This window comes from Bombus bifarius, unplaced genomic scaffold (assembly GCF_011952205.1).
Source record: "Bombus bifarius isolate JDL3187 unplaced genomic scaffold, Bbif_JDL3187 scf7180000008247, whole genome shotgun sequence".
NCBI classification, from domain to species: Eukaryota; Metazoa; Arthropoda; class Insecta; order Hymenoptera; family Apidae; genus Bombus; species Bombus bifarius.
In genome coordinates this window covers 29,467-50,687 of record NW_022884540.1, presented here as the reverse complement: position 1 = coordinate 50,687, position 21,221 = coordinate 29,467, and the positions used below count along the sequence as shown (strand labels likewise).

Genomic DNA, 21,221 nt, shown 5'->3' with positions numbered 1-21,221 from the left:
CGTTATAACGAGACGCGATAAAGTGCACGCGTACCGAGTCAAAATTCAAAGTCGATTTTCTCGAAAACAAAGCCTCAAACGAAAAATTTGTATTCTATATTTTCGACTTCTTTTTTCGCATAGAATCACCCCCTTTCCGCTTGTACCACCACTTACCAACCACCCTGTATAATATGTTTGCGTTTCTGTGAAATTTCAACATGGTAATATATTAACAACTTTTTATTGAGGGCTATTATTAATGATTCTTCACTATTATGCATTTATCGCTATTTCTTACTATTTATTATTACTGCTTTATTAATGAAGAGGTTCAGTAGATTATTCTATTAACATTTTATAAATCAATCTCTTTATAATATTGCGTCTAGTATTACAAAATATATCCAATAATGAAATAAAAGGAAATAAAATTCTATTATTGTAACTTTTATTCTATTATTGTAATACTTTAAGCTTTTCAGATCATTTTATTGATTGCACCTAATTAGTGGTAGAATGAACAAAATCATTTAAAATCACTAGTAGCCATGGATTTGCTTATATGTAATTACAATATAAGTTCATTAAATTAAATTCAATTACGTGATCTTCTTTTCATCATATTCGGAAAAAAATCATAAAAGATCGATTACTTTTTCGAAAATAATATTTCGTATATTTATACTACAAAATAAGACTAGGTTTTAATTGTCGATGTTAAAATGATTTTTTATTATCCTTCCAATGAGATGAAGTGCTTGAAACATTTTGTTTGGATTAAGTCGTTGTCTAAGCAAATAATAAGAGAGAGCCCTTAGACAGATAAGGATAATTATTAAAGCGATAATGTCAACCCAAAAAACCACATGTTCCATCTCTGAAACAATAATTAAGACATTGTATTACAGCAAATAATATATTTTGAAGTCTTTTAAGTACTTTTAGGAGACTTACGCATTGTTAGTAAAACTTGTCGAGGTGTTCCGAAGGGGCAGAATATTTCCGCAGGCGGACAGTATAGCTTTTCTCTGTTGTAACCGTACAAAGCAACTAGAAGACCTTCTATACCATATCGAATGTAACTTAAATACATTATGAGTTTACGATAGATAGATAAACTTTCCGTTTCGCCGATTCCTTGTATAGCTACCAACACTAGTGGAGTGGAAATTGCAGGCCCAACAAATGTACCATTCTAGAAGATAATTAACGTCAGAGAGAATAGTCAAGATTTCGAAATATTAGTTGGTAATCGTCAATTAGCTCACGGTGTTATAGTATTATCATTACTAATAAAGGGATAATACGAAACATACTACGATGTTCAGTGTGCTGGCAATAACTAATGCCATACTTTCTGCGATAAACGCGCACATGAAGCAAATACTAAAAAACATTGCACATCTGGACAACTCCAGAGGTTGATTTGTGATCACATATACTATCAATAAATATATCGACGATAGTAATATCTGCAACGTCGATTTGTTGATTAGAACGTTGTTTCGCTTTTAAATAATTTATAAAGTTGCCATATTGTATAACTTTTGATGAAATCCAATATGCCTATTACCTGCAATATGTTCTTACCTGTCCAGGTATATTAACTATTGTAAATGCACAATAATAGGGACTCAAATCGTACCACATGTTGAAATATTCTCGTTTAACCAATTGCACTTCCGAAGGAACTGTAATTTTAAAATTAGCTAAAAAGTATAATCGAATTTGAAGAAAACAACAATGAAAATTGGTAAGATAATAGAGGATAATCGATCGAAAATGTAGTAGAACATTCGGTCGGAGGTTCTTTCATATTTTACCATTCAAAGGATTCTTAGCAACTTGTTAATTATTTGTTAATTAATTAATTTTTAATTGTATAATAATGTTATTATCCATTAGGAAGTTCAACCTATCTTTTTTAAATAAACGCACATTAAGAATCATCGATTCACCTCATGTAATTATTGTTTCCTTACAGTGCATTAATACCGGTGACATAGGTACATAGAGGAGAATTATCAAACAAGCAAAGCAGAAAGTAAAGTTGGATAAGGTTTTCGACCCATCGTTTCCAATGTTTAAAAATAAACTACCAACGACGAAGCCCAGGAATATATATAAACTTATTTTTAAGTACATATAACTCTGCAAAATATGAAGCATTTGTTACGTTACGTTTTTCTTCCAAAATCTTCCATTCATTAAATTTTATAATTATTTTGCACCTTATTTCTACGTAACTGTAATAACATTCTTCTCGATAGAACAACAAATTGTTTGAACCAGGACACTTTCGATATTTTTGCTTTGTATTGAAATTCGAACCTCGTTCGTCGAGAAACAGGAACGATAGGAAATTCTGCGTCCACAGCATTTATCATTCGACTTATCCATTCTGAACCATATTCGCCCGCAGATATTTCTATCACTGTAACGATAACAGTTTAGTTTTCCAGCGATATATGAATTCAGTCAATAAATAAAGTTAATTAGCTTATTATTTACCAAAATCGGCAGGATTGTAGTGTTTCGGGCATTCAATACCAATTTGTCGAACAAATGGTACCAGATTATGTATAGTGCTTCTATAGATACATTGGCCAGCGGCTATAACATAAATGTGGTCGAATTTTGCGAAAATGCTTGCACTTGGAGTATGCAGGGAGCAGATTATCGTTCTCCCCAGTCGCACCAAAGATTTTAAAAGATCGGTACACTGTGCAGCTGATATTTCATCTAGTCCTCTAGAAATTGAATGGGTGGATTGTAGAGCAAACATTGAAATTTCATTATTTCTTTCTTAATAAACGATATAAAGTACTCACGTAGTTGGTTCGTCAAGAAACACAACAGGAGGATTACTCACGAGTTCCAAAGCGATCGAAAGTCTTTTTCTTTCGCCTCCCGATAGGCATTCGGTAGTTGTATCTTTTGCATGACGTAATCGCAAAATATTTAAAATTTCATCTATCTAAAATTATGTAAATGTTCAGTAGTGGATATAATGGATTGATACTATGTCAATAATCCATAGATTTCAACAAATTTTTAAAAAGCTAGTATTATTACGTCGAAATGTTTGGATCTCTTGTTTCAAGACTGTCATCGAGTGCGCGACGAGAATATAAAAACTGTGCACGATCAAATGCATCGTATTCTGAGTATTCTGAGAACATAATTTAAGATTGCATACAAGAATCGCATTTTTAATCAAACAGATTTTTCCTGATATTTTTTACATACACCATACGAAAGAAATATGTTTTTGTTCTTATGCAATTGTATCGCTAACGCGTAAAATGCTTACAGCGATCGATTTTGCTTTTTGGGAAATGTTGCCAAGTTTCAAATCTACAGCAAATTGCATTGCCTCTTGCACTGTAAGCCATGGTTGAAGAAGATCTTCTTGCATTATGTAACACGATATTTTTTTAAAATAAGTCTCGTCTCGAGTTTGTCCATTGATACTTATGTGTCCCGTAACGCTATCAGCCGATCTGAAAACGTTAGCTTTGATTTTGAAATCGAAAAAAAGTAAAAAATGATGAAAATAAAATTGTTAGTCGTGTATCTATAATAGCGAGTAGCTAATCTATCGATCTTGACTTAGACAAAGTATTCACTTATTTATTGTAAAGTCTACGACGTAAACCGTGCGGTCAATGACCTTTGACATGCTGATTGTTCTTTTAAGCAGAATAGTCTAATTTAAAGTTCATTAAAAGTATACGGATAACGCAGCGTGACGATAAATTTTTCATATATTCATTTGAATACAATTGCTCAATGCATTTATTACACTACATGTAAGTACTTTATTCTAGTTATGTGAAACATTACTTGTATCCTGCGAGAATGTTTAACAAGGTGGATTTTCCGGCGCCTGATGGGCCTAATATAGCGGTTAATTCTCCAGATTTAAATTGTCCACAAATTCCTCTTAATATTACTTTTGTACCTAAGACATATGAGAATAGAATATTTCATTATTTTACAATATTATACAAAAAGAATGCAAGGTTAGCAGATACACTATCGAGATGAAAAGTAGATGAAAGTTCTATGTGTAATTTTCTGATAATATCCGATGATAAACAAGTAGTGTAACATAATTAAACAAGATTTCGAAGAACATATAACATGATATAGTTCCCTGAATAATTTTAGTATTTTTCCACACAGTCCTTTAATTATTTGCATACGGTACATATTTATCATATTGAAGTGATGAAAGATATTAAAATCTAATCTTGTATTATATAAAACTACACATTTTTATTCGAAGGTTCAATGAATTAATCCATGACCTTTTTATTTTAGTTATTTAATTATCGAATCAGTGAATAATTTATCTTCCTAATGTATTATTGCATGTCAAAATACCTATTTTAATAAGATTTATCGCGAACAAGTATTAACGTATCATACTTAACTTGTTTACTGTAATACCAATAATTAAAAAATTATACAGCAATAAAATTTGTTTTTGCTATCCTAGATTCAAATATGATTATCTTATATATATTTACTTTTCGTATTACATAACATCTACTGTACCTTTACCAAATCGATTGGCTTAAGCATAATAGCGTTGATGTGTTTAACTTAATTTACATCTTTTGCTTTTTAGAATTGTAACTGATTGTGAGTTACGCATTAAACAATTCCATTCTATACAATATGCATGCTTTGTTTAAAAAATTGGTCTTCGATCGTGTTCAAAACGAATATACCTTTTCTTATTTGAAAGCGCTTAATTATAACTTTAAATAAAATAAAACAAGAATAAGATGTTTTATTCAAGTATGATATTGTTATTTGTAAGTAGAAAGATTGTAAACATAATAGAGCTATAGAAAATAAGTCACGGAGTGAATACAGCGCTAAAACGATTAAAACCACAACAAAACTAAAAGATTTTTGTGGAATCTTTTTACCCGATAATTTTATAAGAATAATTCTCTTTAAGGAATTTTGGAAAGGAATTTTAAGAAATTTTTAAAGAATCAATGTTTCGAGTAGACATTTTTGAGTTCTTAACCTATTATTATCTTTCTTTTGAAGGCATATTATTAAAATTGCAATATAGAATATCGAATATACTTTTTCACGGATATGTTTCAGACGAAACGGAGCTTAAATAAAAAAATGAAAAATTGCAATATATATTTATTTTAAACATATTTGTTCTATTAGAACATAAGAAAATATTTAATACTTAAATTATAAAATAAAATTTGAATGCTTCAACTATTGTATTCAAACGGTATAGCAATGTTTATATTATCGTACCTTTTCTACCACGAGGTACTGTACAAGTTAAGTCATTGAATTCGATGTCAATAGGGGTTGTTATTTTTGAATATGATGGTGATACTGGGGTGTTTTGCATTCCATTGCTGCTCTGCTTCTCCTTGGACTCCGATTTTGTGGACATGATTGATCAGTAGTTTCACTAATTTATATCCACTTTGTTCAGATCATTATTCAAAATATGTAAGTACCTTCCTCATACCTTGACTAACTTACCGCGTTAAAAATTCCCTAGTGAGTTTATAAAAACATTTTCAAACATTTAAAAAACTCGATTACGTTCTATGAAATTATTTGTGATCGAGCTTGACGATGATAAACAATAACCTTTTACGAACTTTTCATAAATGATTACAAAACATTTTTATGGATAAATCGCTGAAGTATGAGCATCCGTTTAGATAAATTTCACTCGATTAATTAAGTCAAATACGTATAATTAGAAATAGCAGCAAGATTTATCGAAGACGAGTTAATAAACGTGTAATAGTCGGAGCAACACAAATTTTAAAATTATTGAAGATCTAAAACATTAATAAAGCCATACGGTTTTCTGTTTAAAAGAGAGTCACTGAATGGGAAAACTCGTAGGGACAGTCGAACGCTCAGTACACGGCAGATCGTTATAAAAGACTGAAGTTGAAATAGCTTTAACCGCTTCCCTATTCTTAACATTATACATACATGAATGTATCGGGTGGTACTATAACGATATTGTACATTATACATTTGTACATTCTGAAACGAAGTAACTTGTAATTAAAACTCATATACGTTAAGAAATAACTTCCTTTATGATAGCTTACATGATTGAAAACAAAGATATATTGTAACAAAGAAACCATTAAAAAATACGCGCAAAGTCCAGTGTGAATCATACTATACGCAATGTTTGTATATGTTCCATAGATACGATATACATATGTATAATGCATTACGCACGGTGATAACGAACCAAGATAAAGAGAAAGTATTGCCGCTATAAAAAAACAATAACCAAATTTCAAGTTTCGTCTTTTCACCTATTTACCATTAATCAAATATATAAATATATTCAACTGTAGAAAACCTATTGGTATACTACATTGGTATACTTTCATCTACAAAATATGCAGCAATATTTTCTTAACATTGTCCTTTTTGCATTGTTTCAATAAAAACGAATAACATCCTTTGTAGCATGTATTCTTCCCATAATCTTGTTATTCTTCTTTATTTACATTCAAATACGTTTTATATAACTTCTCGATTGTTTTGCTTTGTTACTTTTCATAACACAAAAAGTAAAAGCAATGTATTAATATTTATTGTAGTACTTCGTAAAATATCGCGATATTGATTGAAGAGTACTGTAAAATAGAAATATTAATAAATGCGCATTTAGCTTCCCATTATTAGTCATTTATTGTCAATATTATCTAAATTAGGTTGCATATGTGCTACTTATTCTGTATATATGTACTATGTATACTGCGATTTCTTGTCATGTTAAACATAATACCACGCTAAACAAGTATAAGCTTCTGAATCTTGAAGTGTAACTGTCGCAAATTCTAATCGAAATCAAGTTCTAATATACATATAATACGAAAAAACCATTTTAATTAATTTAATATTTAATTTTTTATTAAAGTAATGTAACCAGCAAATGCGTTAAAACACTGATAGATACCATTCCAAACCATTAGAAAATTTGGAGTTTTTCAAAAAGCAATAAAAAGGAGCACGAAGCGGGGGAGACAATAAGCTCATAATTCACTAATATTTTGGATTTGGATAACACAACCATACGTTTTAATATCTCCTTGGATTTAAAAACTAAATTGCTACGTTTGATACGGAATAAACATCTTATGTAAATGATACTTATACATACTTATATAAAGAAGGAAAATTACCACTACTTCATGAAATTCAAATGATAATTGAGAAAATAGTCTTAAGCATAATATAATAATATTACCGCGATGTAATTATTGCAAATATGATGACCATGTTATACACATAATTTCATACACATGAATAATGATACACTTTTAATAGTGATATTCATTTCATTTATTATTTTTTTATCATTTTATATTTTATCTTTATTTCCTTTTTCATAAATTGTAACTCTTTATTTTATTATAATTTATTATATTATATTATATTTAATATAATTTATTTTATTATAATTCGCTAAAGTGAAATTGTGTAAAAAAATTTAGATTCACCAATAGATCCATTTTGAAAACCAAGAAATATAACTTTCCTATATTTTGTAATAATATATGATAAATGTTTAAACTAGCGATATTATGAAAGGCATACTTTTATTTGTAATAAACATACGTTATAAAATACAACGAATATTATGTCAATTCAGCACAAGTGCGTGCATTCGCATGACGATATTATAAAATATATTATGTATTGTATATATATACATGTATATCGATCGGAATCGATCACGTAAACATTTTATATATAAACATGTATAATTTATCCCATTTGTGTAAATAGATATAAACAGATTTTTTCATTAACGTACATTTTTCAAGTTAGTGAACATTACTAACATATTACAAACCAAACGTTTTAATTCGTTTAATTTAATTTTTATGTTTTGCATCAACAACCGATATCACAATCCCTAAACTTTGAAAATTGAAAAACGAATTTAGACTAGGACTGTTGACAAAATTGTCTCCCTTAAGGCGTTTAAAGTACTCTATGTATTCTTTTACTTGATTTATACTTTTACAAAAGTAAATTCGCTTTAAAGATATACACTAAAGTCAAGAGTTACATCAATTGGAAGAATTGTGAATGTACAATTTCGGTAAACTTATTCTAAATCTTAAGTTTTCAAATATACAATGATGCTGGGGACGTATTACCAAAATTTAACATATGAGATACATGATAAGATAAACCTGACAAGGTATTTACTATTTCAGACATTATCCTGAATAGAAAAACATCAATTTATGCTTCCGCGTTAAAATTAAAGATACACCGTATCGTATTTGTTTTGTGTTATTTTTCTGCATTTTTAAACTCACAGCCATAGGCAGATAAAAAATATGATCATTCGCGAAATGTCGTCCATTAAGGCCTCTTACTCTTTTCAATATATAGAACTGCAGAGTTTTGTGGGTGTTCATTTATAGTCAGATCCAGTAAATTTAATCTCTTTCCTAGCTATCGTTTTGTAAATTGATAATAGACACACTAATGATCAATTTGAGATCATCGTATATGTTCATGCGCATTTTTTAAAGTTACTGTGTTATATAACAAAATGGATACAAAAAATGTAGATAATTATGGCCGCAATAGTTACCACAGAATTATTATCGTAAAACTAACAAAGAATAAATTATGTTCATCTAAATCTTATAACATCCTCAATCATAAGCATAAACAGTATGTGGTAATTCATTCTCCCGGTACATAAGATCTCTTCGATGATTGGAAATTGTTGATGTGAACAGTTTTCGATGTCGAAAAGAAACAAAATTGCTGATCACGGATTTGTAGTGTACGATCATATGAAAAAATGCATTATTTTAATCTGTAGCGTCCATTTGGAAAAGTGTTGTACACTATAACATCGTTAAATTGACAATAATCGTACAGTGATCTATCGTGCAGTCTTTAGTTTCCAACGAAGGAATAAATAGGCAGCAATTCGAAGTACAACGAATATCAAAAGCAAGGCAAGGATATCAAGAGTGAAATCAGCATCAAGCATATCTAATTCCTCCAACGTTGTTTCTGGGTTTTTAAAGTGGCAGTACACCTGTAAATATATGGAATTTTATATGTATGTATATATGTGCATATATATGCATTGTTCTGAAGGAAAGTCAGATTTCTATAAATGCGTATTTTGTCAAAGTATCTAATAATAATTAATCTTATAAAGAATTTAATAAAAACAAACGAGGCACATCATACCTGGAAACATTTAAGCTTTTCTCTGCCAAAGGAATATGTGGCCAGAGCAGTCCCTTCAAAACCATATCTAATGTAGCTTAGATAGGTAATCCATCTAAGATATACTGGAATAGCGTCAAAGCTAACGAAAAAGCCGGAGAACAAAAGAAACGGTACAGACATGACCGGTGCCAAGAATACGCCGTTCTGAACATTCATTGCTGCACCAACTACTAGCCCAACCGATTGTGCAACGAAAGAAATAAGTAAACATGTTCCCAAGAACATACTGAATCGCATAATATCTGTTGGTTGACTTGTCATAAAGTACACAATCGTAACATACATAATGCAGAATATTGCCTGTAAAAAAGAAATAATATATAAATTTTCAGATGTGAAAAAGGAATACATAACTCCACAGAGTCAAGTCACATATATCCTGTTTTCTTACCTGAAATGGTATATCTGATATGGTAATTGCTAGATAGTAGGCCTTGAGAGAATACCACCTATTAAAATTTTCTTTTAAAAGCACTGGTAGTTCTAGAGGAACTGTAAGAAATAAAATTTTTTACAAATACTATTGTAATACAAAAGAAATAAAAGAACAAATAAAGCCAATATGACTCACAAGACAATATCGTAATGGTCATAGACGTATACATAAGAAACAGCATATTAAAAAATAAAAACCCAAGGTTGCTAAGTACTTTAGCACCATCATTCCCAATATCATAATAAAGTGCACCAATCAATAAACCTACTAAAATGTGAGCAAAAAGTCGAAGATACATAAGTGTCTAAAAAAGAAATAACATTAGAATTGTAAAATCTCTAATAACTCATGAGTCAGAGGAATGATCTTAAATAAATCAATTGATTAACTGAATTTTGATGTTCTTACCCAATCTCTTCGACTAAAAAGTAAAGCTCGTTTTAAAACAATCCAGAACTGTTGACATTCCGATGTGGGGTATCTCTCTGGAGTGATTATAATCGATTCATCAAGTAAGGCTACTTCAGCATTATCCTTTTTCTCCATATCAACCGGTATCACTACATCTACTACATAAAAATAACGATTTATATAAAAGATATAATTGGTATATATTATTTAACCCTTATTACTTTAACAGCCAGTAATTCTGTCAAACATAAGTTAGCGTTTTACTCTAAAAAAGTGATAAGGGTTAATAATTTACTGGATTTCCTTATGAACCTTGTTTCGTAATATCGTTAGTTGCGTAAGATGGGATAATTCCTTTATTATTTATCTCCTTTATTTTATCCTCTTGAAACTTTTCTTCCAAATTATTAACATCATTTTTATCTTTCATTTCAACGTTTTCGTCACGACCTTCACCTTTCGAAAACGAATCACTAGATACATTATTCAATCCTTCTGACTTATTTTCAGGGAATGGGTATCCTTCTCGAATATCATATTTTCCATTCTTTATAGCGTTCACCAGATTTCTGATGTTGTCACCATATTCTCCGCACGATACTTCGATAACTTAGAATTGAATTATAGTAATCAGTATCTTTAAAGAATCTAGAAATGCACTGATATTACAAATAGCTTACTGAAAGAGGCTGGATTGTGATAACTTGGGCAGTTGAGTCCGATATTTCTAAGGAATGGCACTAACTGCGACGTAGATCCCTGATATACACATTGTCCTTCGGCTAATGTGTATAGAGAGTCAAACATTTCGAATAGCCTAGCGCTGGGCTGATGGATGGTACATATTATTGTTCTTCCTCCTCGAGCTAAGGTTTTTAAGAGCGAAATGCATTGAAAACAAGATGAAGAGTCCAAACCACTGTAAATTGATAAAACATATGACACTTATTATCAAGCAATATTTCGAATATTTCTAAAAAAAGGATTCGAATAGTTTTTTATTGGATTTTAGAACATTTATATACATGAACGATCTTGAATTGATCACTTTTTTCTTCCGACTTAATCACAGGGAAAAGAATTCCGGTAGACCTTCAAGAACCGGTTAAACGTCGGTTTAAGTTTTTTTTTAAGTTTTAATTAATTGCATACTAAAGAATTTGTTGAAATGATTTCATAGATCAGAGTGTGTTTTCATAGAAGCAATATTGTTCAGCAAATATAAATAATAAAAGCGACTGACAGTTACAAATATAGCGTGTACAAAAGAATGGTATATGCGACGTCAGTGAAAGCGAGAAAGTAAAAAGTTTTAAAAACTTGTTATTTGCGTACTTTCTCTTACTTCATCCTTTCGTTTTGTCATTTAATGAAATTCGCTTATATATTTTTATCTTTTTTTTAATGCGTCACATTTGTGCATGTAATCGTTAAACATTAGTAAATTATAATGAGTCTTAATACATTTTAGAATGTTAAGAAAACGAAAAAATGAAAATTACAAATAAGACAACGAAATTCATAGAAAAATCTCTAAAAATTTGCGAAGGTAATTCCCTGACACTGACCATGCTTTTATTTAAACGTTATATAAAGAGCAACGAGGATTCTCTGGTATTGATGATGGTGAAAGTGAAGCTATTTGCAGGTGAAAAAGCATATCTCTTTCTGGTATGGCACATACGTATTCGCATCCGAATAGATCAACATTTCAAAAACACACCTCCATTTTAAACCAGATTCTTTATCCTTTTAAATCACATTGTACAATATATTAGATACAATAAGATTTCCTTACCTAGTAGGTTCGTCGAAAAACATTATCGGAGGATTATTGACTAATTCAAGCGCAATAGAAAGCCGTTTTTTTTGTCCACCGCTCAAATTCGAAGTCATAGTTCGACGATGTTCGGATAGACCAAGTGTTTCTAGAATTTCTTGAATCTAATAAATACAAATGAATGGTATCATCAGGAAATTCAACATTCATTCTCAATCCTCCATTCAGTAATATAGCAGCAGTAATTCTCTTGTTATCTATAGACAAAATATTTAACGAACATACCACTTCTTCCTTTTCTGCTTGGCTTACATGTGACCCAAGTTTAAGGTTCGAAGCGACTTTCATAGCTTCAGCTACAGTTAAATTCGCATGAAGTTGATTATCTTGCATAATGTAGCATGATAATTTTCTAAAGGCACTAAAATTCCTTTCATGGCCATTCATTGTGATGCTTCCTTCGGTACCTGTTGATCTAAATAAACATCCAAAATATTTTGATATTGAATATCTATTTGATATTTTGATTTTGAATATCTCATATGTATAATATCGCTTACGCTAAGAACCCGAATGACGAAAAAATATTCATAGTTATTAGAATAAATTAAATAGGAGCGATTACAAACTTTATTATCATTCGTAAGTTATCGAGGTGCTTTTTGTATCTATAATTCAGGCAAGTGTCGTGATACAAGACGGCATAATAAATAATAGTTGAATCTCATTCGCCACCTGATCGTTAGATTTAATTGGCCTACGGTTGGAGTTTACGAATTACGTACATATTAACTAGTATTGCCTCTCTCAAGTATATGCCAACGAAAGTGAACTTTAATTGTTTGTAATTTTGACAGCTTTGTTGATAGATTTTGATATTATTTAAAAACTGTATCTCTATCGTATTTATAAACGAAGAAAATTTTCGAAGAACGAAAGGAAAACAACTCACTTATATCCGGTCAGGATGTTTAAAAGAGTAGACTTTCCTGCACCGGAAGGCCCCATAATAGCCGTCAGTTCTCCAGATCGTAGTCTTCCACTGACGGATTTTAAGATTGTCTTTACATCTAAAGATTAATTAATCCACACTGAAGTAAAAGTATTAAAAATATTTTTATGACTATGTCGAAAATTAAAGCCGAATGGCGCAGCGGCTATGTGTTAAAGTGAAAGTGCTCAGAATGTTAACTTTGCTAACATATCTAAAAATTACTGAAATCGATGAGGTGTCTCCTAATCTATATAATTATCAAGGGAACTAATGACGGGATATCATTCTTTGCATAATCCATTATTTTTTCTCGTTCGGTAGTTTATATCGCAAAACTTGTTTTGTCATTCATCGTAAGCTGAGGACTTTAGCCTTCATAGTTAGACTATCCTAATTGTAAGAATATCATTCTGCTTGTAGTCAATTTGTGCTATTGCATTTCTCTTCAAAATAATTACGTTTTCAAAATAGTCTACGATATATTTTCAATTACGTATAATTTATCATTATTATATTCTAATGCGTTATATTACTATTACCCACTATATTATATATACATATAATGTATGTGTGGATGAATGTGAATTAATTTTTGTAAACCAACCTCATTTTGTAGGCGAGAAGGAAAAATTAATGAAGTACGTGATAAGCTAAAACTAATACATACTATGACATTATTGTTATATCACACAATACATCATAGGTTCCTACCCATGCGATGATTGCATGATAGTGGATGTTTTGTATACCTAACAGTATTATGAAATTGGAGTATGAAAGTATTGAAAAATATGAAGAGTATTTATGAAGTTGGATATTACATTTGACGACGTTATGTGAAAAAAACAAAATAAAGTACGCGAATTCCGTTTTTAGTAATAACAACTCTAAATAAATTATCAAGCTTTCTACTTGAATAAATACTAATAACGCATATTTTCACATAGCAGTACAATGTATGACGAAATCATCTTTTAACCTTTATCAAGCAGTTTCTTAAGTCAGAATATTAGACTTTTATACAAGCAGTGCATCTGAACGCAATAAAAAATTAAAATGGCAAACGCATTTGAGACCTTGATTTTCCATCAACGTATAAACATTTCTCTTGCAAATAGTAATTCATTTATATTAATTAATAAATTTGTACAATGTCATCGCCAATTTCAGTAATCGCGACAATAATTTTTTGGATATTAAAGAAAGTCAATTTCAAACAGGCTGTTCCTAGTTACGCAAAATGTGGGTTGCAAAAATATTGCTATATACATTCACTTTCTGCAAGCGGTCATATTGCCCTGATCGCTCCACTTGCAGGTGTATGCGTGTGCAGATGCATGTCACATACGAAACTACATAGCTAACAAGCAGTGTGAAAAAAATACAATTACGAGAATGAACTTTGGCTTGAAACAAAAACAGCCTTCGTGCTTATTTAAGACACATGACAGGATGTCCATACTCTTTAAATATCCGTAACGTTTTATTATCCTATTTATAAGATTTGTGTACATATTATGATGAAATAATTGCTGGAGTATTATTATAAATCCCTGCACATTGACACGCAAACAAGCCATCGCAATGTATGGTGGCTCATGAATTATTAATTAGGGAAAAGAGGGAAGTTTTTGGGAATATTTATATTATTTATTATAATCCTTGCCTTTTATCTTAGGATTGCTTCCGGCTTACATCATATTTACGGATACATTTGTATTAACTATAACCAAAACATAATTAATAAATTATAAAATGTGAGTCTGGAATATAATTTAACCAAGTAAATAACAACAAACATTTTTTAATCACATTTCACTGCTCATTCGATTGCAAAATACAATCATAAAATTAAAAGAAAGAAAATTTCTAGAAAAGAAATATTAATTGAAACAAAATGAAAATGCTAACCCGACAAATGAAACGGAGTTTTATCACACAACTGCTGTAGTTGGAACACTAAACTGATTGGAGTATAAACTGATGATAAATGGAAACAAAGACTTAGTTTTTGGAATTATTATCACCCACATTATTCGTTTTCCTTATTATACTATTGTTTCTGCTAGTGCCGGACTGCTAAAAATACTCGATTAAAAATAAGTATAATTCACGCTAAAAATTGTGTCGACCTGATTGAAATATTTAAAAAGATGTCAATAACTATCTCTTTTCGAATAATAAATATACATATATCTATATACGATGTACTTCGGAAATCGTGATTAAAACCTTACACTGTAACCGGTCTCTTATAAAATTTCACTTACTAATTCCTTCACTTTAGTCAACTACGCTCTACAAATCGCATAACGTAGAAAGTTTTTCTTTAAGAGGAAATATCTACACGATGACAACAAAAAGAATGGTTTTAATCCTCAGCTAATTATTTTTGCTTTTATAAAGTCAAATATTGAACATTTTGTTATTTAGTTAATTAATCCTACTATTTGAAAATATTATACTTATAAAGTCCCAGATACAAGTACTGAATTGTGTAAACGGCACTTTCACGCAAATAATATTTACGTTCTCTTTATGACTAGTATCATCAAGAACCAGTTTAACTGTATAAATTTGACCAAAAGGGAGCAAATAACGAAATAATTTTTTATGTTCTTTTAATGTATGAAAGGATTTTGATTCTTGTACAATACTATAACTCATAACTGTAACTCATTTTTTATTGTACAGAACATGAGTCCAATGACCTTCGCTACTTGACTTAGCTGCAAATAGTATTTACAGAAAAAGTTAGCATACTTACTATTTTTGCTGCCTTCTCGTACCCTGTATGTTAAATCTGCGAATGCTAGTTCAACGGGCGGTCTTTTCGGTAGATGCGTAATCGTTTTGGGTTGTGTTGGTACAAGTTGTAGACGAATACCCGAACCATTCCTAGGTTGTAATAAAATTTCATTGGTGTTATCTTCGTGTGAACAATTGCCCTCAAGCTTCATTTTATATTGTAATCTTTTTTAATTTCTTATCTTGGCTTTGAAATGAAATTTAGGTAGCTGTTTCTCTTGTTATGGTCGATATTCGTTCAAATGAACCGACCTTTCCGCAGTATTACGTTTTCGTTATTGGATATGCATACAAATTCTCTCATCGCCTGAAAAATTATTTGTTTTCAATCTTAAGTCATTTATCTAGTAGGACATTTAAAATCAAATGTTATCCTTTCTTTATCACAAAATAAATATGACAAATTTTTCTTAATTAGATACATTTAAGAAGAAACTTCATTATGGATTTATTGTAATTTATAAATATTTATTTTCGTATTGAAATATAGTTGTTTCTTTGGCACGTAGAGCATGTGCTTCAAAAATCTTTTGTATAAAAACGTGCAAATGATACCGGCATTGTTTATGTTAATTTAGAATGACAAAATACTTAATTTAAGCAATTCTTCAAATAGCATAATTCTACCTATTACACTCGATTTGGCAACAACACATCACTTGCTGAATTTAAAACTGATTAAATATTCTAAAGAAAATAAAGAATTGAAACAATTCAAGTTCAGATTTCAAATAACGCGCGTTCTTACATTATTCAAGTAGTGACGCATGAGAAGTCGGTCAAAAAGAGACGACCATGACTTAGAAATAATAACTGCGTAGACCGTCGATTTTATCCTTGTGTCAGAAGTAAATGCATCTCAATTTCTGTGTCCCACGTCCGCGTAACACACGGCAATATCGTTCGAACGATTAAAAATAAAACACTCACTCGCAATTTTTACGATCACACGTATACGTAACTATGATAAACGTTTTCCGAATTGCACGATTATAATAATAAAACGATAGATCAACAGCGGAATCAAGACAAAATCCACCAGATGCTCTCTTCACGGTGTTTAAACCTCGGTGTTTCGAGACGGACTGGCTGACTCCACCATTTAGCTGCACCGCGGCCATCACCATTGACCGTCGTTGCTTTGCTGAATGTTCTTTCTCACTCTGTTTCTCTTCCATTTCTCTCTTACTCACTCCCCTTCCCTCACCACTTCTGTCTTTTTAAGGACGCAACAAAGGATTATGATAGGGGGAACGAAGAGTTAATGTGATCAAAGTCGAGATCGTACACATCTTTTTAGTTGTAGTCTTCGGTAATCATTCCTTTAGTACTTAGCCGCCTACGACTATTTAACCTATTTCGAATTACTTCTATACTTCAATTTCTTCCTGCTATTCTTCTAATTAGTCGATAGACTTATTAAACGTCAATTATTTTGATCGCGTTATGAATTTTTATAAAAGAGACATATATAGGCACATCCACAAAGAAGCAGTAACATTATTACAATATTTAAAGGTTCTAGTGATTGTAAAGAAACGAGTTAAATACTGCCTCCTAATAAGTCAAGATAATAGAAAACAGTGAAAGATTGAAAGGAAGTATTAAAGAATTAGAGAACATAACCCTAATGTAAAACTGGAAATTTGTCCAAACCCTAAAGAGAAGATTATGTAAAAATAAAATAAATAATAGCAAAATAACAGAAATGAGAAAGTTTTAAAATATTCTTTTATGCAACTGGTAATACCTATTCATTCATGTATAAAGAAAATCGATATCGATTATAAATTACCAAAGATCATCATTCCGATAAGTTACGAATTTTGTGTTATGATATATTGAACTTATCTATTATCTGCATTTATCCCCGCATTTTTTTTAAAACGAATAGATTGAAGCTAATCATTGAAAAAACAATGCTTTGGAATCTGAAGTTTCACGTCACGTTCCGCCAGCGTCATCCTATCATGTAATGTATTGAATTTAAAAACGGAAAAAACATGTAGTTCGTTATGAAAGTAACAAGATTCATTGATCGTATACCTTCGTCAGGGACGAGGTTTACAAAATTATATCAGATTACTTACAAAGCAATGTAAAACAATGCTTCTTTTGATTATAGAATTTAATTAAAAATAATATAAATTACTTTGTCGAATACATGCTCATATGCCAATACCTGTATGCAAACATCATTTGACTAGATTAATATTTTCTTTTACTAGCATACAGATGAATTGTGCACAATACGTAGGTGATTAACATTGTTGTTAATAATAAATTAACAGATTACTAATGTTATTAACATTAGTGACTTAATTAAACGATGGAGAATTTCTCCTAGAATCATCATATATTAAAATAATGTATTTTACGCTTTCAGTATCAATGTCTATTTTATTGATGGCACGAAACAAATTTTGTAATAGCGTTCTTAATAATAAACATTCGATCTTTTTTACATCTTCTTTTATATATATCTTGTAAAGTTATATTGACGACGAACGAAATTTTATCATTCTCTATGCATGTGTGTAGAAGGAACTGGTTGGGTACGTGCACATAGTCATCCCATATTCCGCGACTCGATAAGTGATACAATACAGTTGATAAATGCATAAACATAAATTCAAAGTCATAAATATGATGCATTTAGTACACTTATAACCATACATTTGATATGCGGCATGTAATAAATGTTGCTAGTATAACTATACTCGGAAGAAACTGATGACACACTTAAAGAAAACAAGTGAGGAGATTCTAAAAAAAATAATATAAAAAACAGTTACTAGAATCTGTTAATAGCATGTTATACAACAATTTTTCCTAACAAATATCATTGCAATAAATATTACGATATAAATAATTTACATCAAAATAAGTTTAAAGCGCGTAAGTTGCTACTGTTTGTATCTTTTAAATTAGTCTTAAAAGACTGATTGCTTTTTACTGCCTTCTTGGACAAACTTATACAATAGTAAAAATTTTGCATGTGCTGAAATTTATTGCCAAAATATATGTAGTGTACTAGGAAAATGTATATTCTGTTATACGTATCTACTGTGGACAATATTATCGCACGATGTTCTATGAATCTAACCAGAATAAAGACTGCTTACACAACCAGAAGATCAATGTCCAAGCGTTCATTTATGTTGAGTAGCTACGATAAGGATGTAAATAATTATGTGTCACATTTGAAAGCATTTGATATTGATTTATTCTGTTTCCGTGAAATAATATATTGTAAAAATTACAAGAATAATTCTTTATTTTAATGATGAATAAAAACACATTCCTTACTTTAATAAGTGTAATAAGCGGTATAAAAATAATGCTTCGATGTTAATTATATATTAAAGCATAAACATGTATATTTATGTACATATTTGAAAGGAGATATGTACACATATACATATTAAGAACTTTTGAACTTATATTAAAGAATATGCGAAAGGAATAAGAGATATATACTGGTACATTGTGATTTTTGGAACATTATTTTATTGTCAATGATATATTATCACGTCAGAAGTTTGAGACCTCGAAGAATAGAAAAAACTTGACGAAACGTCTTAAAATTTTAATCACGAACACGTCTTGAGATTCAGTGACGTGACAATGACGAAAACATTGCGATTTACACACTCAACACTGCGTATCCTTTCATTTCGTATATGTATGTATATATGTATGCATACGTGCGTATCAATCTTATACTTCTCAAAAATAATATCAGTATTAAAAAAATATATAATATGAATAATGCGTTAATGACACAACTTTTGTAATTACTTATATTTTAAGACTTAGTATGCAATTATTAAGTCAAACAAAAACATTTATTAGAAGCTTGCGAGATCATTTCTGAAGAACGTTGATAGTAGTTTTTATTAAGTAGAAACTCACCGATTATTTTCATCGATAACTAAATTGATGTGTCTATTCTGTTTTCCACTTTTCACCAGCATTAAATTCTTTTTATCTTTGTGGGTAGATTTATATTGATATCAACGTAACAACTCAATTTTCTAAAAGAGCAAAAATAAGTTGTTAAATCGAACAAGTTTAATACGCACAAAATCTTATATAAAATTGTAATGCAAGGTAATCAATTAGGACCAATACAAGAAAAAAATAATGTACGGTAAAATGAGATAAATGTATTAACATTTATAAATTACCAAAATTATCAAGTACATCATATTAGGAAGCAGGAAAGACAAAAATGATAGTTATAGTAATATATATTCTACCATTTTTTTTAGTACTGGTTTTTATATAATAAGGATTTCATGAAATTTACGTATAACTGCACAGAAATATTAAAATTTGAGTTTGAATGTTTTACTAAAATCATCATCGTCATAAAGCGAAAAATAAACGTTACCTAAAACTAACTTTTAATAAACAAAAGCGTCTAAAAAGCTATTGTCATAAGGTCATATGTATACATTATCAGATTTGTGAAAACGATTTAAGCGTAGCGAAAAAATGATGAATAAATTTAATTAAATCCTATTAATGGGAAATTTCCATTCTGTATTTCGCTCAATTGTTCCTGACTGAATTGAATAGAACAACGCTCAGAAGCATATAAATTATTCTAAGCCTTCCAAGAAGGCTTAATAAAACATAATCAAATGTTTTAATTCAAATAAGGCAAAGAAAGAATTAAATATTTACTTAGTAGTTACAATACCACACATTACATGTATTATTTCTCAATCGTAAAAACTCGAGGTTATGTTTAACAAAGTATGTATTCACTTGTTTTCGGTCTTGTCTATATACCTAATTTTCCATATATGTATGTATCCCTATAATATATCCTTGTCGATACTTACCAATGTATGTAGATTTCACACAAATCGTTAAGGTTACAAGAAATAGAAAAACACAAAAAAGATATATATATAACAATTTTAACGTTACCAGTACACAGTACGACTTTCCATACACCATCCCAATAGATAGTTGACTACCTGATGCACGTTTTGATTGTGTAGTCGTCTGATCAACAATTAGTATTTCTCCATCCTAAAATTCGATCAGCGGATTGGCCACCGATAAGATTATGGAATTCCAAACTTCGATACTTATTTTTCCCCTTTCTGAATCTCCGTTACATTCACCGTAGGTACTTATCATCCCGTCTATTTTATTTATAACATTCATTCGATCCTTTAATATGGAAGTCATTAATATCGCCAAACTATCACAACTTCTTTTGCTGAACGCGAATTCAATCGGTCAAAATCTATCGTCGCTGCATGGATTAGGGAGAGGTATGTAAATTATTTATAAGAATTATAATAATTATTATAATGAATTATAATAATTATGAATATTACTTATACATACTTACACGAAAACTTAGGACATAATAATGTAATTATTTGAGGATAAAAAGTATACACAAAATTATATATTACAAATGTTTATTCTTAGTGACTTTTATTTCATGTAGTTAGGCCACGAAAAAATGCCAAAACGTT

The 21,221-nt window shown here is 30.1% G+C and overlaps 2 protein-coding genes across 4 annotated transcripts; both read right to left on the bottom strand.

The window, feature by feature from the left end:
• Positions 1–447: 447 nt before the first annotated feature.
• On the bottom strand, positions 448–6,351 carry LOC117211840 (ATP-binding cassette sub-family G member 1-like). Of its 2 annotated transcripts, XM_033456093.1 has the most exons (12): positions 5,640–6,350; positions 5,281–5,532; positions 3,829–3,946; positions 3,296–3,485; positions 2,814–2,959; positions 2,494–2,732; positions 2,214–2,416; positions 1,965–2,133; positions 1,573–1,673; positions 1,299–1,454; positions 937–1,177; positions 448–859 (listed from the first exon to the last, which is right to left on the bottom strand). In XM_033456093.1, exons 2-12 carry the CDS (start codon positions 5,423–5,425, stop codon positions 687–689), a joined length of 1,881 nt encoding a protein of 626 aa, XP_033311984.1. In that variant the 5' UTR covers positions 5,426–5,532; positions 5,640–6,350; the 3' UTR covers positions 448–686. The 2 variants fall into 2 exon arrangements, with proteins under 2 accessions (XP_033311984.1, XP_033311985.1); XM_033456094.1 differs by lacking the exon at positions 5,281–5,532 and having other exon boundaries at positions 5,640–6,351.
• Positions 6,352–7,599: 1,248 nt separating this feature from the next.
• On the bottom strand, positions 7,600–16,865 carry LOC117211839 (ATP-binding cassette sub-family G member 1). Of its 2 annotated transcripts, none has more exons than XM_033456092.1 (12): positions 16,466–16,865; positions 15,677–16,024; positions 12,868–12,985; positions 12,201–12,390; positions 11,934–12,079; positions 10,816–11,054; positions 10,448–10,744; positions 10,133–10,290; positions 9,860–10,028; positions 9,680–9,780; positions 9,247–9,588; positions 7,600–9,088 (listed from the first exon to the last, which is right to left on the bottom strand). In XM_033456092.1, the coding sequence occupies exons 2-12, from the start codon at positions 15,867–15,869 to the stop codon at positions 8,930–8,932; spliced, it is 2,112 nt and encodes a 703-aa protein (XP_033311983.1). In that variant the 5' UTR covers positions 15,870–16,024; positions 16,466–16,865; the 3' UTR covers positions 7,600–8,929. The 2 variants fall into 2 exon arrangements, with proteins under 2 accessions (XP_033311983.1, XP_033311982.1); XM_033456091.1 differs by having other exon boundaries at positions 10,133–10,293; positions 16,466–16,864.
• Between the last annotated feature and the right edge of the window lie 4,356 nt (positions 16,866–21,221).